Genomic DNA, 16194 nt, shown 5'->3' with positions numbered 1-16194 from the left:
CGATTCTTCATAATGTTGTTTATTGAGCTCAAGTGAAACTAAAACAGCTGTGCATATGGTTTATGGTACCAAACAGAATGTCAACCCACCAGGAACATGAGGAAACATTTTTTAAATCTAATTATAGCTTAGAATAACTTTGATTAAACAACACTGGGAATCTTTCAAAATCTCCTGTGTGAGTGCCTTAGCCTATTTCTTGAACATTCTGGCTGTGCTCTTTAACATGTGGCCTTTTATACTGTATTTCACTGAACAGTCTGGTTAGCTAGCTAGTGAGGTAGCATGACTATGTTTGTTATTACAAAATTGTCTCATTAGTTATTCAAAACTGCTTGTGATGTTGAAGATGGGTTTTCTTAAAATATAGGTACCTATGTTTTAATTGCATTATGAACACCAATAAGATACTGTATACATTGTATTATGTTTACTGATTAGAAACCTGTCTAACTACTATGCAAAATTCAGTGTAATAAATGTGTTAGATTAGACACGAATTTGCTTTAGGCTGTTCACGGACATCAAGTATAAGCAAATACCTAGGTCAGCCTGCTCTGCTGTTAGAAGGGATTGTGGCCATAACCGATGACCCCAGGTCTCAACCTTATCTATAGTATGGCGTACCTACAGATAGCTCCAATATGAAGTTGCTTGTCTGTCCTCTGTCCTTCCATTTGGGGCAGAACAGAAACAAATCGTAGTTCAGATCAAGAAGTCTGCTTTCATGGATCTAGAACTGTGGTGGCCATGACAGTGTAGCATGTTATCTTATTTTCATGTTGATGTGTCGACTTGTTTTCTTGTATTTATCTTAAATATACGACATCATATTTTGGGAATTGACAAGGAGGGGTGCAAAAATGTAAAAGAAACAATGTGACTTCAGAGCAAATCTTGTGATATTACTCTGTACTGGTCTCTGTACTTATATTCTATATCATGACATTTGTTCCCATATACACGATTAAACCTGAAATAATGAACTGTTATACCAATGAATGTTACTTGATGAATTACTTGATGAATTGAGACCTCTTCCATCTTCCACAAGGACATAATTTATCAAAGATAGTTTTGCACAGAAGAAAAAATGTCCTTGGTTTGAAAAACATGCCTGGTTTATTATGCTTTATTAGTACGGGAACTTACTAAGATATTTAGTAAAAATAAAACCAGCTTGTTATATCGGAAATGTAAAGTAGAAGTGATGAAGAACATTAAAAGGCTGATTCCCTTAAACCCTGTACCTGTCCTGCCTCTCCCTTAAACCCTTTACCTGTCCTGCCTCTCCCTTAAACCCTGTACCTGTCCTGCCTCTCCCTTAAACCCTGTACCTGTCCTGCCTCTCCCTTAAACCCTGTACCTGTCCTGCCTCCCTCCCTAAAACCCTGTACCTGTCCTGCCTCTCCCTTAAACCCTGTACCTGTCCTGCCTCTCCCTTAAACCCTGTACCTGTCCTGCCTCTCCCTTAAACCCTGTACCTGTCCTGCCTCTCCCTTAAACCCTGTACCTGTCCTGCTCCCTCCCTTAAACCCTGTACCTGTCCTGCCTCTCCCTTAAACCCTGTACCTGTCCTGCTCCCTCCCTTAAACCCTGTACCTGTCCTGCCTCTCCCTTAAACCCTGTACCTGTCCTGCCTCTCCCTTAAACCCTGTACCTGTCCTGCCTCTCCCTTAAACCCTGTACCTGTCCTGCCTCCCTCCCTTAAACCCTGTACCTGTCCTGCCTCCCTCCCTTAAACCCTGTACCTGTCCTGCCTCCCTCCCTTAAACCCTGTACCTGTCCTGCCTCCCTCCCTTAAACCCTGTACATCTTGACGTGGCAATATTTGCCCACTCTTCTTTGCAAAAGCGTTACAAATCTGTCAGACTGCGAGGACATCTCCTGTGCACAGCCCTCTTCAGATCACCCCACAGATCTGTGGGATTATGACTGAAAGCCTCTAAGTCAGAATCCCCCCTAGACGGAATGATACCGCAGCGCCGTGGGACTTCGATTGGCCTGGGATAGCCTGTCCCCCAGGGGGCAGGTGAGTAGAGCCGTTCGGTACTTGGTTGGTGTGCGGCCGGATAAGTGCAGCCACCTCTCCAGAATCGCACCAAAAGTTTGTGGATAACCTGGTGCTAAATCACTTGTAAACGATTTAGCACCAGGTCATTTACAAGTGACCACCACCATGCTTCACTGTGGGTATGGTGTTCTTTAGGTGATGTGCAGTGTTGTATTTGCACCAAACATACCTTTTGGAATTATGGCCAAAGTTCCAGACCATAACACATTTTCCCACATGCATTTGGGGGACTTGATGTTTGTTTTTGCAAACTTCAGCCAGGCTTGGATTTTTTTCTTTGTAAGAAAAGGCTTCCGTCTTGCCACCCTACCCCATAGCCCATTCATGTGAAGAATACGGGAGATTGTTTTCACATGTAGCACACAGCCACTACTTGCCAGAAATTCCTGCAGTTCCTTTAATGTTGCTGTAGGCCTCTTGGAAACCTCCCTGACCCTGACCCTGACCAGTTTTGGAGGGATATCCAGTTCTTCGTAATGTCTCTGTTGTGCCATATTTTCTCCACTTGATGATGTCTGTTTTCACTGTGTTCCATGGTAAATCTAATGCTTTGGAAATTATTTTTTACTATTCTCCTGACTGATATCTTTCAACAATGAGATCTCTCTGATGCTTTGGAAGCTCTCTACAGACAATGGCTTTTGCTCTGAGAAAATGTCAGGAAAATCCTATTAGAACAGCTGAACTTTTTTTGCGATTAATCAGTCACTTCAAATGATGGCAGGAGTGTAATGACTTCTATTTAACATGAGTTTGAATGTGATTGGTTAATTCTGAACACAGTCACATCCCCAGTTATAAGAGGGTGTGCACACTTATGCCACCAGGTTATTGTTTTTACCTCTCGAAGATTTCAGTTTGCTTTTCAATTGAATTGTTCACATTATAGGTCACATTAAGAGTGTGTGATGTCACGAGAGGCTGTGTCCTGGAAGGGTGCTACATCCCCCTGAGATGGCTGCAACCATGAGCAGCTATGGCTCTATCTGCTGGTGGAGTCGGGAACTCCACCCGTCAAAACATGGCATTCCCGCACACCTGAGACTGATCAGGGTTTGTTGACCTGAAGGGTTTTAAGGACTAGAGACACTGTTAGTGGGAGAGGGGTTTTGTTGGGAGACAAGCTGCGGGTTGTGCGGTCTGGGAAGGACCAGATCGCTCCAGTATCGTATCCAGTGAGGAAAACGGAAGGCTGGAAACACCACCAGACATTAGAAGGACTTACAACTGGAATAGCCTTGGGCTAGGACACCCAGTAAAGTAAGGTTGAAAAGACTGTTTACTTACCTGAGGAAATCAGGATTACCGCCAAGAAGAGGCGTCATTTAAGTTTTCTGTTGAAGGTAGACCTTTTTGAATTTGACATGCTGTTTCTGTTAATCCCTTAGAACTATAATAAAATCCTTGTTCATACTTGAGCTTTGTGTCCTCGCACTAATTGAACAGTCCCGCTAAGAGCTGTGTAGCCTCTCATGACGTCACAAGTGGAAAAAGTTCTGACATTTATTTTTGTCTCATTCTTTTGCATCTGGCATTTTAACAGGGGTGTGTAGACTTTTTATATCCACTGTATGACCTAACTTTTCACTTGTTTAAACTTTTCAGTTATAATACAATCTTTGCCTATCTGGACACAACTTACAAGCTCCGTTTCTGTAGGGACCAGTTGAAGCTCCAGGTCTTCCACGGATTACAATGCCAAGGTCCTTGTGGTCATCACCATGTGGGCTGAGATCTTGGATTCCAGCAGCCCACTATAAAAAATACGTCTGCCAACAAGAGCTGCATGAATGGCTTCCTGTCTGAAGTGTAGAAAGAAAGGCAGTGCACCAGTGTTCAGTGTTGGGCCATGGGTGTCAAAATACATATTGAATGGAAATGTCTATGCCAATAACACTGTCACTGTAAGTCAAATGTTTAAGTACATAGATAATATGCACACATTAACTAAATTAACCATACAGTGCTGCTTGAAAGTATGTGAAACACAGGGATAGCCATTCTTTTTGTATAAAATATAAAAAGACAATACATAATAAAGATATTCCAAATAAAGGACACATCCCTTTAGGGTTCACAACAAAAAAAAACATGATATATTGTTTATATATTCACAAACATGGTTTATTTAACAAAAACTCAGATTTCATCTGTGCAAAAATGAAACTATATAGTGAAAGTATGTGGACACCCTTACTAAATATTGAGTTCAGGTGTTTCAGTCACACCCATTTCTCACAGGTGCACAGCACATAACCATGAATTCATCATAGACAAACATTGGCATTACAATGAGTCGTACTGAAGAGCTCAGTGACATTAAACATGGCACTGTCACCTTTGCCACAAGTCAGTTTGTGAAATTTCTGCCATACTAGATCTGCCCCAGTCAACTATAAGTGCTATAATTGTGAAGTGGAAGCATCTAGGACCAACAACGGCCCAGCCTCAAAGTGCTAGACCATGCAAACTAACAGAGCGGGGCCACCAAGGGCTGAAGCGCGTAGTACACAGGTGTCAAACCGGTTCCACGGAGGGCCGAGTGTCTGCAGGTTTTCGCTCTCACCTTGTACCTGATTGATTAATTAGTTCACTAATTGGTTAATTTCTACCCCCACCTGGTTGTTCAGGTCTGACCTGGGAACCAATTTAAAGGAAAACCCAAAGACCTGCAGACACTCGGCCCTCCGTGGAACCGGTTTGACACCCCTGGCGTAGTATGTTAAAATCGCCTATCATCTGTGGCATCACTCATGACAGAGCTCCAAACTGCATCTGGAAGCAAGACCAGCACAAGAACTGTGTGTCATGGAGCTTCATGAAATGGGTTTCCATGGCCAAGCAGCTGTATGCAAGCTTCACATCAACATGCGCAATGCCAAGCATCGACTGGAGTGGTGTAAAGCACTGGCAATCTGAGGGACGATTACGGGTGTGGCAGATGCCAGGACAACACTATACTACCGGAATGCATAGTGCTTACTGTAAATATATAAAAAAAAATATCAACTTTTTTGGAAACTAAAGAAAAAGGTGCAGTGGTCTCTTAATTTTTTCCAGAGATGTATATTATGTATAGCTATTGGAGGAACTGATCATTTGATGTCCCATGATTGATTTCTGGCGATTTGATTTTGATTGACTGAAGTCCACCCCATTAGTTGGATATTATGTCAATTATAAATGTATAAAATTCTTCTTCGAGTTCAACATTTTCCTAACGATGCCTAAGTAGTAGTAGAATACATTGCCAGTGATATTACAGTATATGCTTCTGATAAGTAATCAAGGTCTACTGAAATGCAATATGGCTATATTTAAAACATATTCATGGCCTAATTCCATTCCAAACGGCCGTAACATAGCCTTACGATGCACTTTATAAAGGGCAATGTACGTGATGGTTTGGGAAACAAGTCAGTCATAAGTCTATATTAAGGCTATGTGCATCATTAAACCATAGTAAGTGCCACGTTAGCAGGAAACCAGGCCCAGGTTTCTTGGCTCCATTTATCAAAGTCCCACCCAAACTCTTTCCGAAAGATCCCTCCTTTGATTGGTTAATTTGGTACCCAATTATTTACACACCTGATTTTACTTGAACACAATGTACACGATTTAACCAATGGAACTTGGGGTTTACTTAATTTTGCACCTGAATTAACTCCTTTTTAATTTAGTTTTTCTACTACACTAACAATTTACTTCAAACCAGCATATGAAATTGGTAACTCTAAACCTGTTACGGCAAATAAAAAATAAAGGACAGTTCTATTTAAATAAAGACAGTTCTATTTAAATTTTAAGGCTCATTTGTCAGAGTATTCATAGGTATTAAACTTGATCAAGAGGGCCGTATTGTGCATGTACTGCAGAGGTGAAAATCAACATTTTGATTTGATTTAATAAAAAAAAAGTCATGTTGTTGATTGTATTGCACACAGCTGCTGATTGTATGGCACTCAGCTTTAGGGATATGTGTGTGCAAGCAAAAAAGTTACCATGTTCCGTATGCACTTCACTTTTCATTAATAATTCTTTACTGTAATACATTTAATGAATTGCTGTATTAACAATCGATAGTGTTACTTTTAAATCTTTCCTGAAAGCTGTTTAGACAAAAGGCTTGCTTGTCGAATTTCGTGTTCAAACTTTAAATTGCTGTGTAAATGGCTTTGTAGGTAATAGACTGGGGTGGTTGAGTCTGCCAGGTTTCACCTTCTCGCAGCCTTTTCGATTTGGGGGGTTTTGAGGGGGTTTTCTGGAGACCTGTTCCACACATCGATTTCTCTGGCCCCATCTTTGATTTGCCTAGGAAACTGTCAAAATTCTCCATTCTGCTGAGAGTATCATCGTTGAAGAAGCAAACAACCTCTTCATTTTGTCTAGCTTCCATAATAGCGGGGGAAAGCATGGCTAGCAAGCCTTGGTTGATTTTCTATAAAAATGTAATATGAAGTAAATTAAATATGAAAGTTACATAAGGACTAAATAAAAGTAAAAAGTATTAGGAGTAATTATAGTTTGGTTTGCCTTCAAATTCGGAAAAGGGCTCGCTAAAAACTTAACATTCATCAGGAGCTCTGTTTAACATGACCACTCACTTTATTATCTTGTCCCCGCCCCATGTTTTATATTTCTATCTAGGGGTATCACACATTCATCCACTGATGTCATTCAGTGAGGAGAGATTAGCACCTGGATAGTGGTTACCAATGCTTCGTGGCATTTTGGTACCCATTTGGTACCCATTTTGGCAGATTAGATAGGAATACGATGTAAAAAAAACAACAACAGGTAGATAGTCTCTAAATAGTTTTCAGCTTGTGAGTTTAGAATTCTGACAAGGGATGTATTTAATATACACCTATTTAGGAAATGTCAAGGAAGGAGGAGGGTGAAGCTTTCAAAATGGCAGTTTTATTTTAATTACATATGGTAATTTGCAGATCTAATGTTAAAACTTCTTCAAAGGCCTGATGTAATCTTTGGAGAGACTCTCCCTAACTGAGGCTGAGGAATGCCAATTAGTTGTGTTTTGGCCTCACTTTTCTTGTTAGTGTTTTGCTCCAGCAGAACAGCATGTCCTTCCAGCAAGTTCTGGATGTGCATGTCTCCCTCCTTCACAATGTCTAAAGACTGCTTACCATTTTACAGCTTTCCTAGTTTGGGAAACAAAGGGATGGTGGTTTAATTCAAATGTATGGAAAGCACTTTAAGTAAAACTTTATCGTTATACATACTGCATGGAAGTGGGTAGATTTTTTTAAATTTCCCATCTCAATAGGTTCCAGACAAGAAAACGAAGATCTCTTCATCACTTGGCCTTGGCTGCAGCCTCAAAGATTCTGTAGGTCAACTATGCTGCAAATACCCAACGTCTCACTAGCAGTTAAATGCAACACAGGCAGGCATCATTAGATTTTATTGCTTCTTGTTTTGTTTTCTGGCAAATGGTAACCGGTATTAAAAACCTTCGGCAATAGCCTAGGCAAGGGGAAATTAGACAAAATTAATGCTAACAGTACATCTACAGTGGGGAGAACAAGTATTTTATACACTGCCAATTTTGCAGGTGTTCCTACTTACAAAGCATGTAGAGGTACACTTCAATTGTGAGAGACGGAATCTAAACAAAAATCCAGAAAATCACATTATACCATACCATCTTCTTCCGCTTATCCGGGGTCGGGTTGCCGGGGCAGCAGTCTAAGCAGGGATGCCCAGACTTCCCTCTCCCCAGACACTTCCTCTAGCTCTTCCGGGGGGACACCGAGGCGTTCCCAGGCCAGCCGGGAGACATAGTCCCTCCAGCGTGTCCTAGGTCTTCCCCGGGGTCTCCTCCCGGTGGGACGGGACCGGAACACCTTCCCAGGAAGGCGTTCCGGAGGCATCCGAAAAAGATGCCCAAGCCACCTCAGCTGACCCCTCTCGATGTGGAGGAGCAGCGGCTCTACTCTGAGCTCCTCCCGGGTGACCGAGCTTCTCACCCTATCTCTAAGGGATCGCCCGGCCACCCTGCGGAGAAAGCTCATTTCGGCCGCCTGTATCCAGGATCTTGTCCTTTTGGTCATGACCCAAAGCTCATGACCATAGGTGAGAGTAGGAACGTAGATTTACTGGTAAATCGAGAGCTTCGCCTTGCGGCTCAGCTCTTTCTTCACCACGACAGACCGATACATCGACCGCATTACTGCAGAAGCTGCACCGATCCGTCTGTCAATCTCCCGTTCCATCCTTCCCTCACTCGTGAACAGGACCCCTAGATACTTAAACTCCTCCACTTGAGGCAGGCACTCTCCACCAACCTGAAGTGGGCAAGCCACCCTTTTCCGACTGAGGACCATGGCCTCGGATTTGGAGGTACTGATTTTCATCCCCACCGCTTCACACTCGGCTGCAAACCGTCCCAGCGCACGCTGAAGGTCCTGGTTAGAAGGGGCCAACACGACAACATAATCTGCAAAGAGCAGAGACGAAATTGTGTGGTCCCCAAACCTGACACCCTCCGGCCCCTGGCTGCGCCTAGAAATTCTGTCCATAAAAATTACGAACAGAACCGGTGACAAAGGGCAGCCCTGCCGGAGTCCAACATGCACTGGGAACAAGTCTGACTTACTGCCGGCAATGCGGACCAAGCTCCTGCTTCGGTTGTACAGGGACCTGACAGCCCTTAGCAAAGGACCCAGGACCCCATATTCCCCAAGCACCCTCCACAAGATGCCGCGAGGGACACAGTCGAATGCCTTCTCCAAATCCACAAAACACATGTGGATTGGTTGGGCAAACTCCCATGAACCCTCCAACACCCCGTAGAGGGTATAGAGCAGTGTTCCACGGCCCGGACGAAAACCACACTGTTCCTCCTGAATCCGAGGTTCTACTATCGGCCTTATTCTCCTCTCCAGAACCCTGGCATAGACTTTCCCGGGGAGGCTGAGAAGTGTGATCGCCCTATAGTTGGAACACACCCTCCGGTCCCCCTTCTTAAAAAGAGGGACCACCACCACGGTCTGCCATCCCAGAGGCACTGTCCCCGACCGCCACGCGATGTTGCACAGGCGTATCAACCAAGACAGCCCCACAACATCCAGAGACTTGAGGTACTCAGGGCAGATCTCATCCACCCCCGGTGCCTTGCCACCGAGGAGTTTCTTGACCACCTCAGTGACTTCAGCCCGGGTGATGGACGAGTCCACCTCTGAGCCCTCATCCTCTGCTTCCTCAATGGAAGAAGTGACAGCGGGATTGAGGAGATCCTCGAAGTACTCCTTCCACCGCCCGACGACATCCTCAGTTGAGGTCAACAGCTGCCCACCTCTACTGTAAACAGCGTTGGTAGGGCACTGTTTCCCTCTCCTGAGGCGCCGGATGGTTTGCCAGAATCTCTTCGAGGCCAGCCGATAGTCCTTCTCCATGGCCTCACCGAACTCCTCCCAGGCCCTAGTTTTTGCCTCCACAACCACCCGGGCTGCAGTCCGCTTGGCCGGCCGGTACCCGTCAGCTGCCTCAGGAGTCCCACAAGCCAACCAGGCCTGATAGGACTCCTTCTTCAGCTTGACGGCATCCCTTACTTCCGGTGTCCACCACCGGGTTCGGGGATTGCCGCCTTGACAGAAACCGGAGATCTTACGGACACAGCTCAGAGCGGCCGCTTCGACAATGGCGGTGGAGAACATGGTCCACTCGGACTCAATATCTCCAGCCTCCCTCGGGATCCAGTCGAAGCTCTGCCGGAGGTGGGAGTTAAAGATCTCTCTGACAGGAGACTCGGACAGACGTTCCCAGCAGACCCTTACAGTACGCTTAGGCCTGCCGAGTCTGTCCAGCTTCCTCCCCCACCATCGGATCCAACTCACCACCAGGTGGTGATCAGTTGACAGCTCCGCCCCTCTCTTCACCCGAGTGTCCAAGACATACGACCGCAGGTCAGATGAAATGACAACAAAGTCGATCATCGACCTGCGGCCTAGGGTGTCCTGGTGCCACGTGCACTGATGGACACCCTTATGCTTGAACATGGTGTTCGTTATGGACAAACTGTGACTAGCATAGTCCAATAACAGAACACCGCTTGGGTTCAGATCAGGGGGGCCGTTCCTCCCAATCATGGCCCTCCAGGTGTCTCTGTCATTGCCCACGTGGGCGTTGAAGTCCCCCAGTAGAACGATAGAGTCCCCAGTCGGAGCACTTTCCAGCAACCCTCCCAGAGACTCCAAGAAGGTTGGGTACTCTGCACTGCCATTCGGCCCGTAGGCACAAACAACAGTGAGAGACCTATCCCCGACCCGTTGGCGCAGGGAAACGACCCTCTCGTTCACCGGGGTGAACTCCAACACATGGCGGCAGAGCTGGGGAGCTATAAGCAAACCCACACCAGCCCGCCGCCTCTCACCATGGGCAACTCCAGAGTGGTGAAGAGTCCATCCTCTCTCAAGGAGTGTGGTTCCAGAGCCCAAGCCGTGCGTAGAGGTGATCCCGACTACCTCTAGTTCGAACCTATCAACCTCACGCACGATCTCAGGCTCCTTCCCCGCCAGCGAGGTGACGTTCCATGTCCTTAGAGCTAGTTTCCGTGTCCAGGGATCTGGTTGTCAAGGCCCCCGCCTTCGTCTGCCGCCCGATCCTCTCCGCACCGGCCCCTTATGGTCCCTCCTGTGGGTGGTGAGCCCAAGCGAAGGCAGCCCCGCGTCACAAAAATGTTTTCCTAAAAAAAATAACTACCTTCAACAATCCTACTTTGGTAACACTTTCCGATAAGGTTAATGAACAACCATTAAGAAATTCAGTAGTTACCTTGAACGAACATTGATGAACAATGATGAATAAGCCATGAACAAACGGTTAACAATGATAACCCTTACTTTATTAATGGTTTACAAATGAATTAACAAATAGAGTGTAGTGTCATTTGTTCATGTTGACACAGGCCACAAACTCATGTCATTTTTTGCAAGAACACAGTACTTTAATTTGTTAAGGTTGATACAGGACATCCATTCATGTACAGTATCTAGTTCTTTGCATGAACAATAGCCTAAGTAATATAAACTATTCATAATATAATCACAGTGAAAACATTATTTATAAAGTAGGCTTGATAGTGATAGTTTAACAAATTACCTTCCTGTTAACACAAATAGAAAATAGCTGAGCAAGTTAGCAAAGTCCTACCCGGAACTGACAAACATTTGACTGGAGCTAGCATACAGCTAACTGGAAGCGAAGCCAGCTAATAATGAAGCGAAGCCAGCTAACAAGGAACTAGCTAATCGCTAACCCTTAACGTTCCTAAACAATACCATTACAAAATTTTGATAAAATTGGGATATTGTCAGGAGTGTTGTTTTCCAAAAAAACTATTCAGTACAGTACGGTAACAATTTAGTTTTTTCCAAAGGAATGCACCACCGTATTGGCATTTTACATAGACATGGGTCTCTGTCATAGTTATACAATTACCACGCTTTTCCAACCCTCTACATACACTTTAACAGGCAAGTTATCAAACTGTATCGAAAGGTCCAGTGTACTTTTTTACTTTACCGACCAAGAAAACAGGATAAATGATGAGAAAGGCTTTTCCTTGAAGATTTATTAAAACGTGCAGATGTTTTGATCGTTAACAGTCCCAATGCAACAAGACCACATCAAACTGCCCCCTATAGGCCAACCATAGTAAGTGTCCTTCAATATAAAAGTGTCCTTCAAAATTCATTAACAACCCCAAATGCGACCATACATTTTGTATGTGTCACACCTATTTGAAGACGCAAGTAGCCAGTCTACATTTTAATAATGGTTATCGCACTGTAATCATAGTAACAAATTGGATTATGTATATTATCTCTTGAATAATGTATATAACTTATCCTATTGTTCATGCAAACCACTAGTTACATGAATGGATGGCCTGCATCAACTTTAACAAAATTACAGTACTAACTATGTTCCTGGAAAAAACTTTGATATTAACTTGACTTGTTTTTTCATATCATGGAAAAGTCCAAGAAACCATTACAATGGCGTTTGGCTAATCAGTGGTGCCATTATCATTTTGAGGTGAATCTTCTGTGACTCAGGAGTGCGATTAACTTTATGACTCCATATTTCCAATTTGTATTTTTGCCATGCATGTTCAATATGCTAAGTAGTCTCAGGATCAGCAAAGTTCTTTTTATGGCAGACAGAATACTGGCTAAATAGTTTCTTCAAGTTTGATAATTAGGCCCATGTTTTTGACAGGTTATGTTGTCTTGGTTACTATCAAGTTGTGATAACAAACAATAACTAAATATTGAAACCAGAACATTATGGAAAAACAGTTGAAAAGTGAATATCTTAATTTGACACAGAAACTACACAGCTGATCAGTCTAATCTGGAAAACAGGGAGTGAACAGTTTTCAAGCCTTTCCTTAAATATTAACTTTGTGTAATGATTGCACACTGACTAGTAGGATGGAGGGATGGATCCAAGCGCAGAGCACAGGACCCCCTTTATTAAGGAGAAAAGACAGCAGAGTAATAGAAACAGGCTGTAGCGAAATCAAAGGGAAGGCAAACGGTCGGTAACAGGCGGAGCACGTAGGTAGGAGGCTGACGCCCACGTGGAGAAATCCAAAGGGGCGGTCGGTCAGTACACAGACAAAGGTCAGGATACCAGACTTATATCAGTACTGGGCTAGGACAATGGCACGCTGAGGAATAGAAGGCTCAGTAAAGTTACAAACACAAACAATACCTCACAAGGACTGACAGCAAACACAGAACTCATATAGGGGATAAACGAGACACAGATGCAAATGATAATGGGAAACGGACAGGCTACATTCACAACAATGAAAGAAAACAGGGCACATTCAAGACCTCATGCAGTGTGTGATTTTGAAGGGACTAATGAACCGAGGACTCCGTATTCTATAGGGGAGGCGGAGCCGGATGTCCCGTGTGGGGTGTTTAATGAAGGCAAATGGGAAAAACAAGAACTGAGTGCCATGCATTACAAAATATCATCAGGAGTCAGGCACACAAACCGTGACACGTAAAAACACAATGACTGGCAAGGACAGGGAGAAAATGGCTGAACTAAATACATAGACTAACAAGGAGAACAGAAACAGGTGAGGGCTAAAAACAGGTGAACACGATTAACTGAAACAAGAACAGGAAAGACCACACAAGGTCATGACAAGCCAAAGACACACAAAAACACGAAGCGGAATAGTCCCATCAGGCTGGGACTGTTACACTTTGTAGCTCTTACTGCAGGATTTGGCTTTAACATATCAGAATAAAGTATACTGCCCATTTCAACTCAACTCATTGTCATGCAGCTGATAGGTTGAAAAACTCAATTTATTAATAATCAATAAATCAATAGCCACATCTATATTTCAGCATTTCTTCAATATCTTTCTCAATATTGGTCATAGGAACTTCAAACCTAAGGTATATTATTCTAGAAATAACTGGCTTACTTGTTTAAGCTTTGCTATGGTGAAAAACCAATTTCACCCTTGAATACAGCACAGACATATTACAGGCTGCAAATCAGTGTTAAGGCATTTTTGGGGGAGTTCACTTTATCTGAAATAAGTCCAACAAAGCAGGTACATCATCATGCTTAAACCACTTATAAACAATGTCTGTGCAATGGCATTGGAAATATATGATTGGATTCAGTAAGTCATAAGGAAATAAATCCTAATATGGCATGTTGTATGGTAGGAGTCCCAATTATTTTGGCCATAACTATATATCACTGCAACATGCATTCAGATATGACTTACTGCTTTTCAGCTCGCTCTCTCCTATATCTTTGGTTAAATAAAGCATTTGGTTATATCTTGGTTAAATAAAGCATACATACACCAACAGAACTCGAAATTGTTTGGACCTTGTCACATTCTTTGTTTTTTGCCTCTGTATTCCAGCAATTTGGATTTTAAATGATATTAAGAGTAAATGTTATTTGAAGTGCTGAACAACAATACACATGATAATGGAAGACCCATGTTGACTGCATATGATAAAACAGCCTGAACAGGACTGGCGACCCAGTCCTCTTGATTCTTGGATGTAAACCATTCTCAGTAGAGCTGTACATTGCAATACTTAAAGGTCCCCAAATATTAGAAGCAATTAAGTTCGTCCCCTTCAATAATAAGAACACTTTCAAACTCTCTCACATTTCTTAGGTGACAACATTTACAAATTGCGGACCTTTATTTCGAAAGCACAACTAATGCGGCTAATCCTTATTCTTGCTAAGTTCATGTGTTTGTATTCGAATGCGAACTCTCCAAATAGAACTGCTTTTCTTTGACCGGGTTTGCCCATGCAGCAAGAGGTGGATTGTCGCACTGTACGGCCCACTAGCACAACAAACCTTTTGACCACCTATTTCACTGTTATTAAGTAGGCCTAGCTATGGAGAATGAACGTTTTACGATAAAAAGGCGAAAGACGCGCTGCTGCCTAATAATGGGTCTCTGTGCATTAATTTTACTCGTTATCCTCGCTATTTCCCTGTGGGTAGCGTTCAGTCATAAACAGTACAACTCAGGTGACAGCCTGAAGGAAACAATTATTAGTAGATGTCAAACATTTATACAGAACAACCGAACTTCAAGGTAAGAAAAGCTTATTTTGTATTTTGTTTTTGTTATTTTAAAGCATTAATCAATGTTACAAGTGTCACAAGGTGGAATGTGACAGGTTCTTGTTCTGGGTAACGAGGAAGCGTTAGGCAGAGTCAAACAATCCAAAGTACAAGTTCAAAGTTTATTATTATTATTTTAACATTTTGCCTACTAGACCACCAGGCGGTTTAAGTGCTTTGACATTTCCGTTATATGCGTTCCCGAGGAGATCAATGTAGATGAACTAAAATCTAAAAAGAGGTGGACGCTATAGAAGGGGGCGCGATCCAAATGTTCACATTACTTTTTCTCTGCCAACAAGAAGTCTACAGTACAGCGCAACCCTATGCCCCCCTATGTTATGGAAGCTTATACAACGAATATCAAGATATTTGCAGTGTAACTTCACAATGCGCTGTAAACGCGCTAATACACACAGGTTAGCGGGAAACCCTTTTCGCAGAACCGAGATGAAATCAGTTTTATATTCCAGATTCAACAGTCATTCACATTCGTTCCTCCGTTCAGGCTCCCTTCCACATTTAGGGACCGAGGTAAAAGAGTAAACCAGGTGGCCTACTTGTTCAAGCTTTGCTTTGGTTGAAAAACTCTTTATTGATTTATTATTAATCAATAAATCAATAGCCCCATCTATAATTCATAATTTCGTCAGTATCTTTCTCAATATTGGTCATAGGAACTTCAAACATAGGGTATATTATTCTAGAAATAGCTGGCCTATACTTGTTTAAGCTTTGCTATGGTGAAAAACCCTTTTTTTGATTTATTAATAATCAATAAATCAATAGAAACACCTTTATTCTGGTATTTCTTCAATATCTTTTTCAATGATTGTCATAGGAACTTCAAACCTGGTATATATTATTCTGGAAATAGCTGTCCTGCTTGTTCAAGCTTTGTTTAGGTTGAAAAACTCTATTTATTTATTAATAATCAATGAATCAATAGCCACATCTATAATTCAGCATTTCTTCAATATATTTCTCAATATTGGTCATAGGAACTTCAAACCTAGGGTATATTATTCTAGAAATAGCTGGCCTACTTTGCTATGGTGAAAAACCCTTTTTTGATTGATTAATAATCAATAAATCAATAGAAACACCTTTAATTCAGGATTTCTTCAATATCTTTTTCAATATTGGTCATAGGAAATTCAAACATCATGTATATCATTCTAAACATAGCTGGCCTACTTATTCAAGCCTTGTTTTCTTTTAAAAAACTTAATTCATTAAGAATCAATCAATCACTGTAAACACCTCTAATTCAGCATTTCTTCAATATCTTTTTCAATGTTTGTCATGGTAACTTCAAACCTGGTGTATATTTTTCTAAACATAGCTGGCCTACTTGATCAAGCTTTGCTTTGATCAAGAAACCTGAAGAAACAACCAAAATAAATGTTTTTCCATTGATTTATTGATTAGTAATAAATCCTTAGAGTTTTTCAATC

At 42.5% G+C, this 16194-nt stretch overlaps 1 protein-coding gene across 2 annotated transcripts in view; it reads left to right on the top strand.

Moving 5' to 3' along the window:
* The first annotated feature begins 14381 nt into the window (after window positions 1–14381).
* The window catches only part of LOC105031580 (ADP-ribosyl cyclase/cyclic ADP-ribose hydrolase 1), a 74761-nt gene continuing 72948 nt past the window's right edge, over window positions 14382–16194 (top strand). For both annotated transcript variants that reach the window (XM_020044345.2, XM_013139546.3), the window contains exon 1: window positions 14382–14708. In XM_020044345.2, the coding sequence (XP_019899904.2) occupies window positions 14506–14708 (203 nt within the window). In that variant the 5' untranslated portion in view covers window positions 14382–14505. The remainder of the gene's footprint in view (window positions 14709–16194) is intronic.

This window comes from Esox lucius, chromosome 21, assembly GCF_011004845.1.
Source record: "Esox lucius isolate fEsoLuc1 chromosome 21, fEsoLuc1.pri, whole genome shotgun sequence".
Classification (NCBI taxonomy): domain Eukaryota; kingdom Metazoa; phylum Chordata; class Actinopteri; order Esociformes; family Esocidae; genus Esox; species Esox lucius.
Note: the sequence above shows the minus strand (reverse complement) of the source record. Positions and strands in the feature narration are given on the sequence as shown.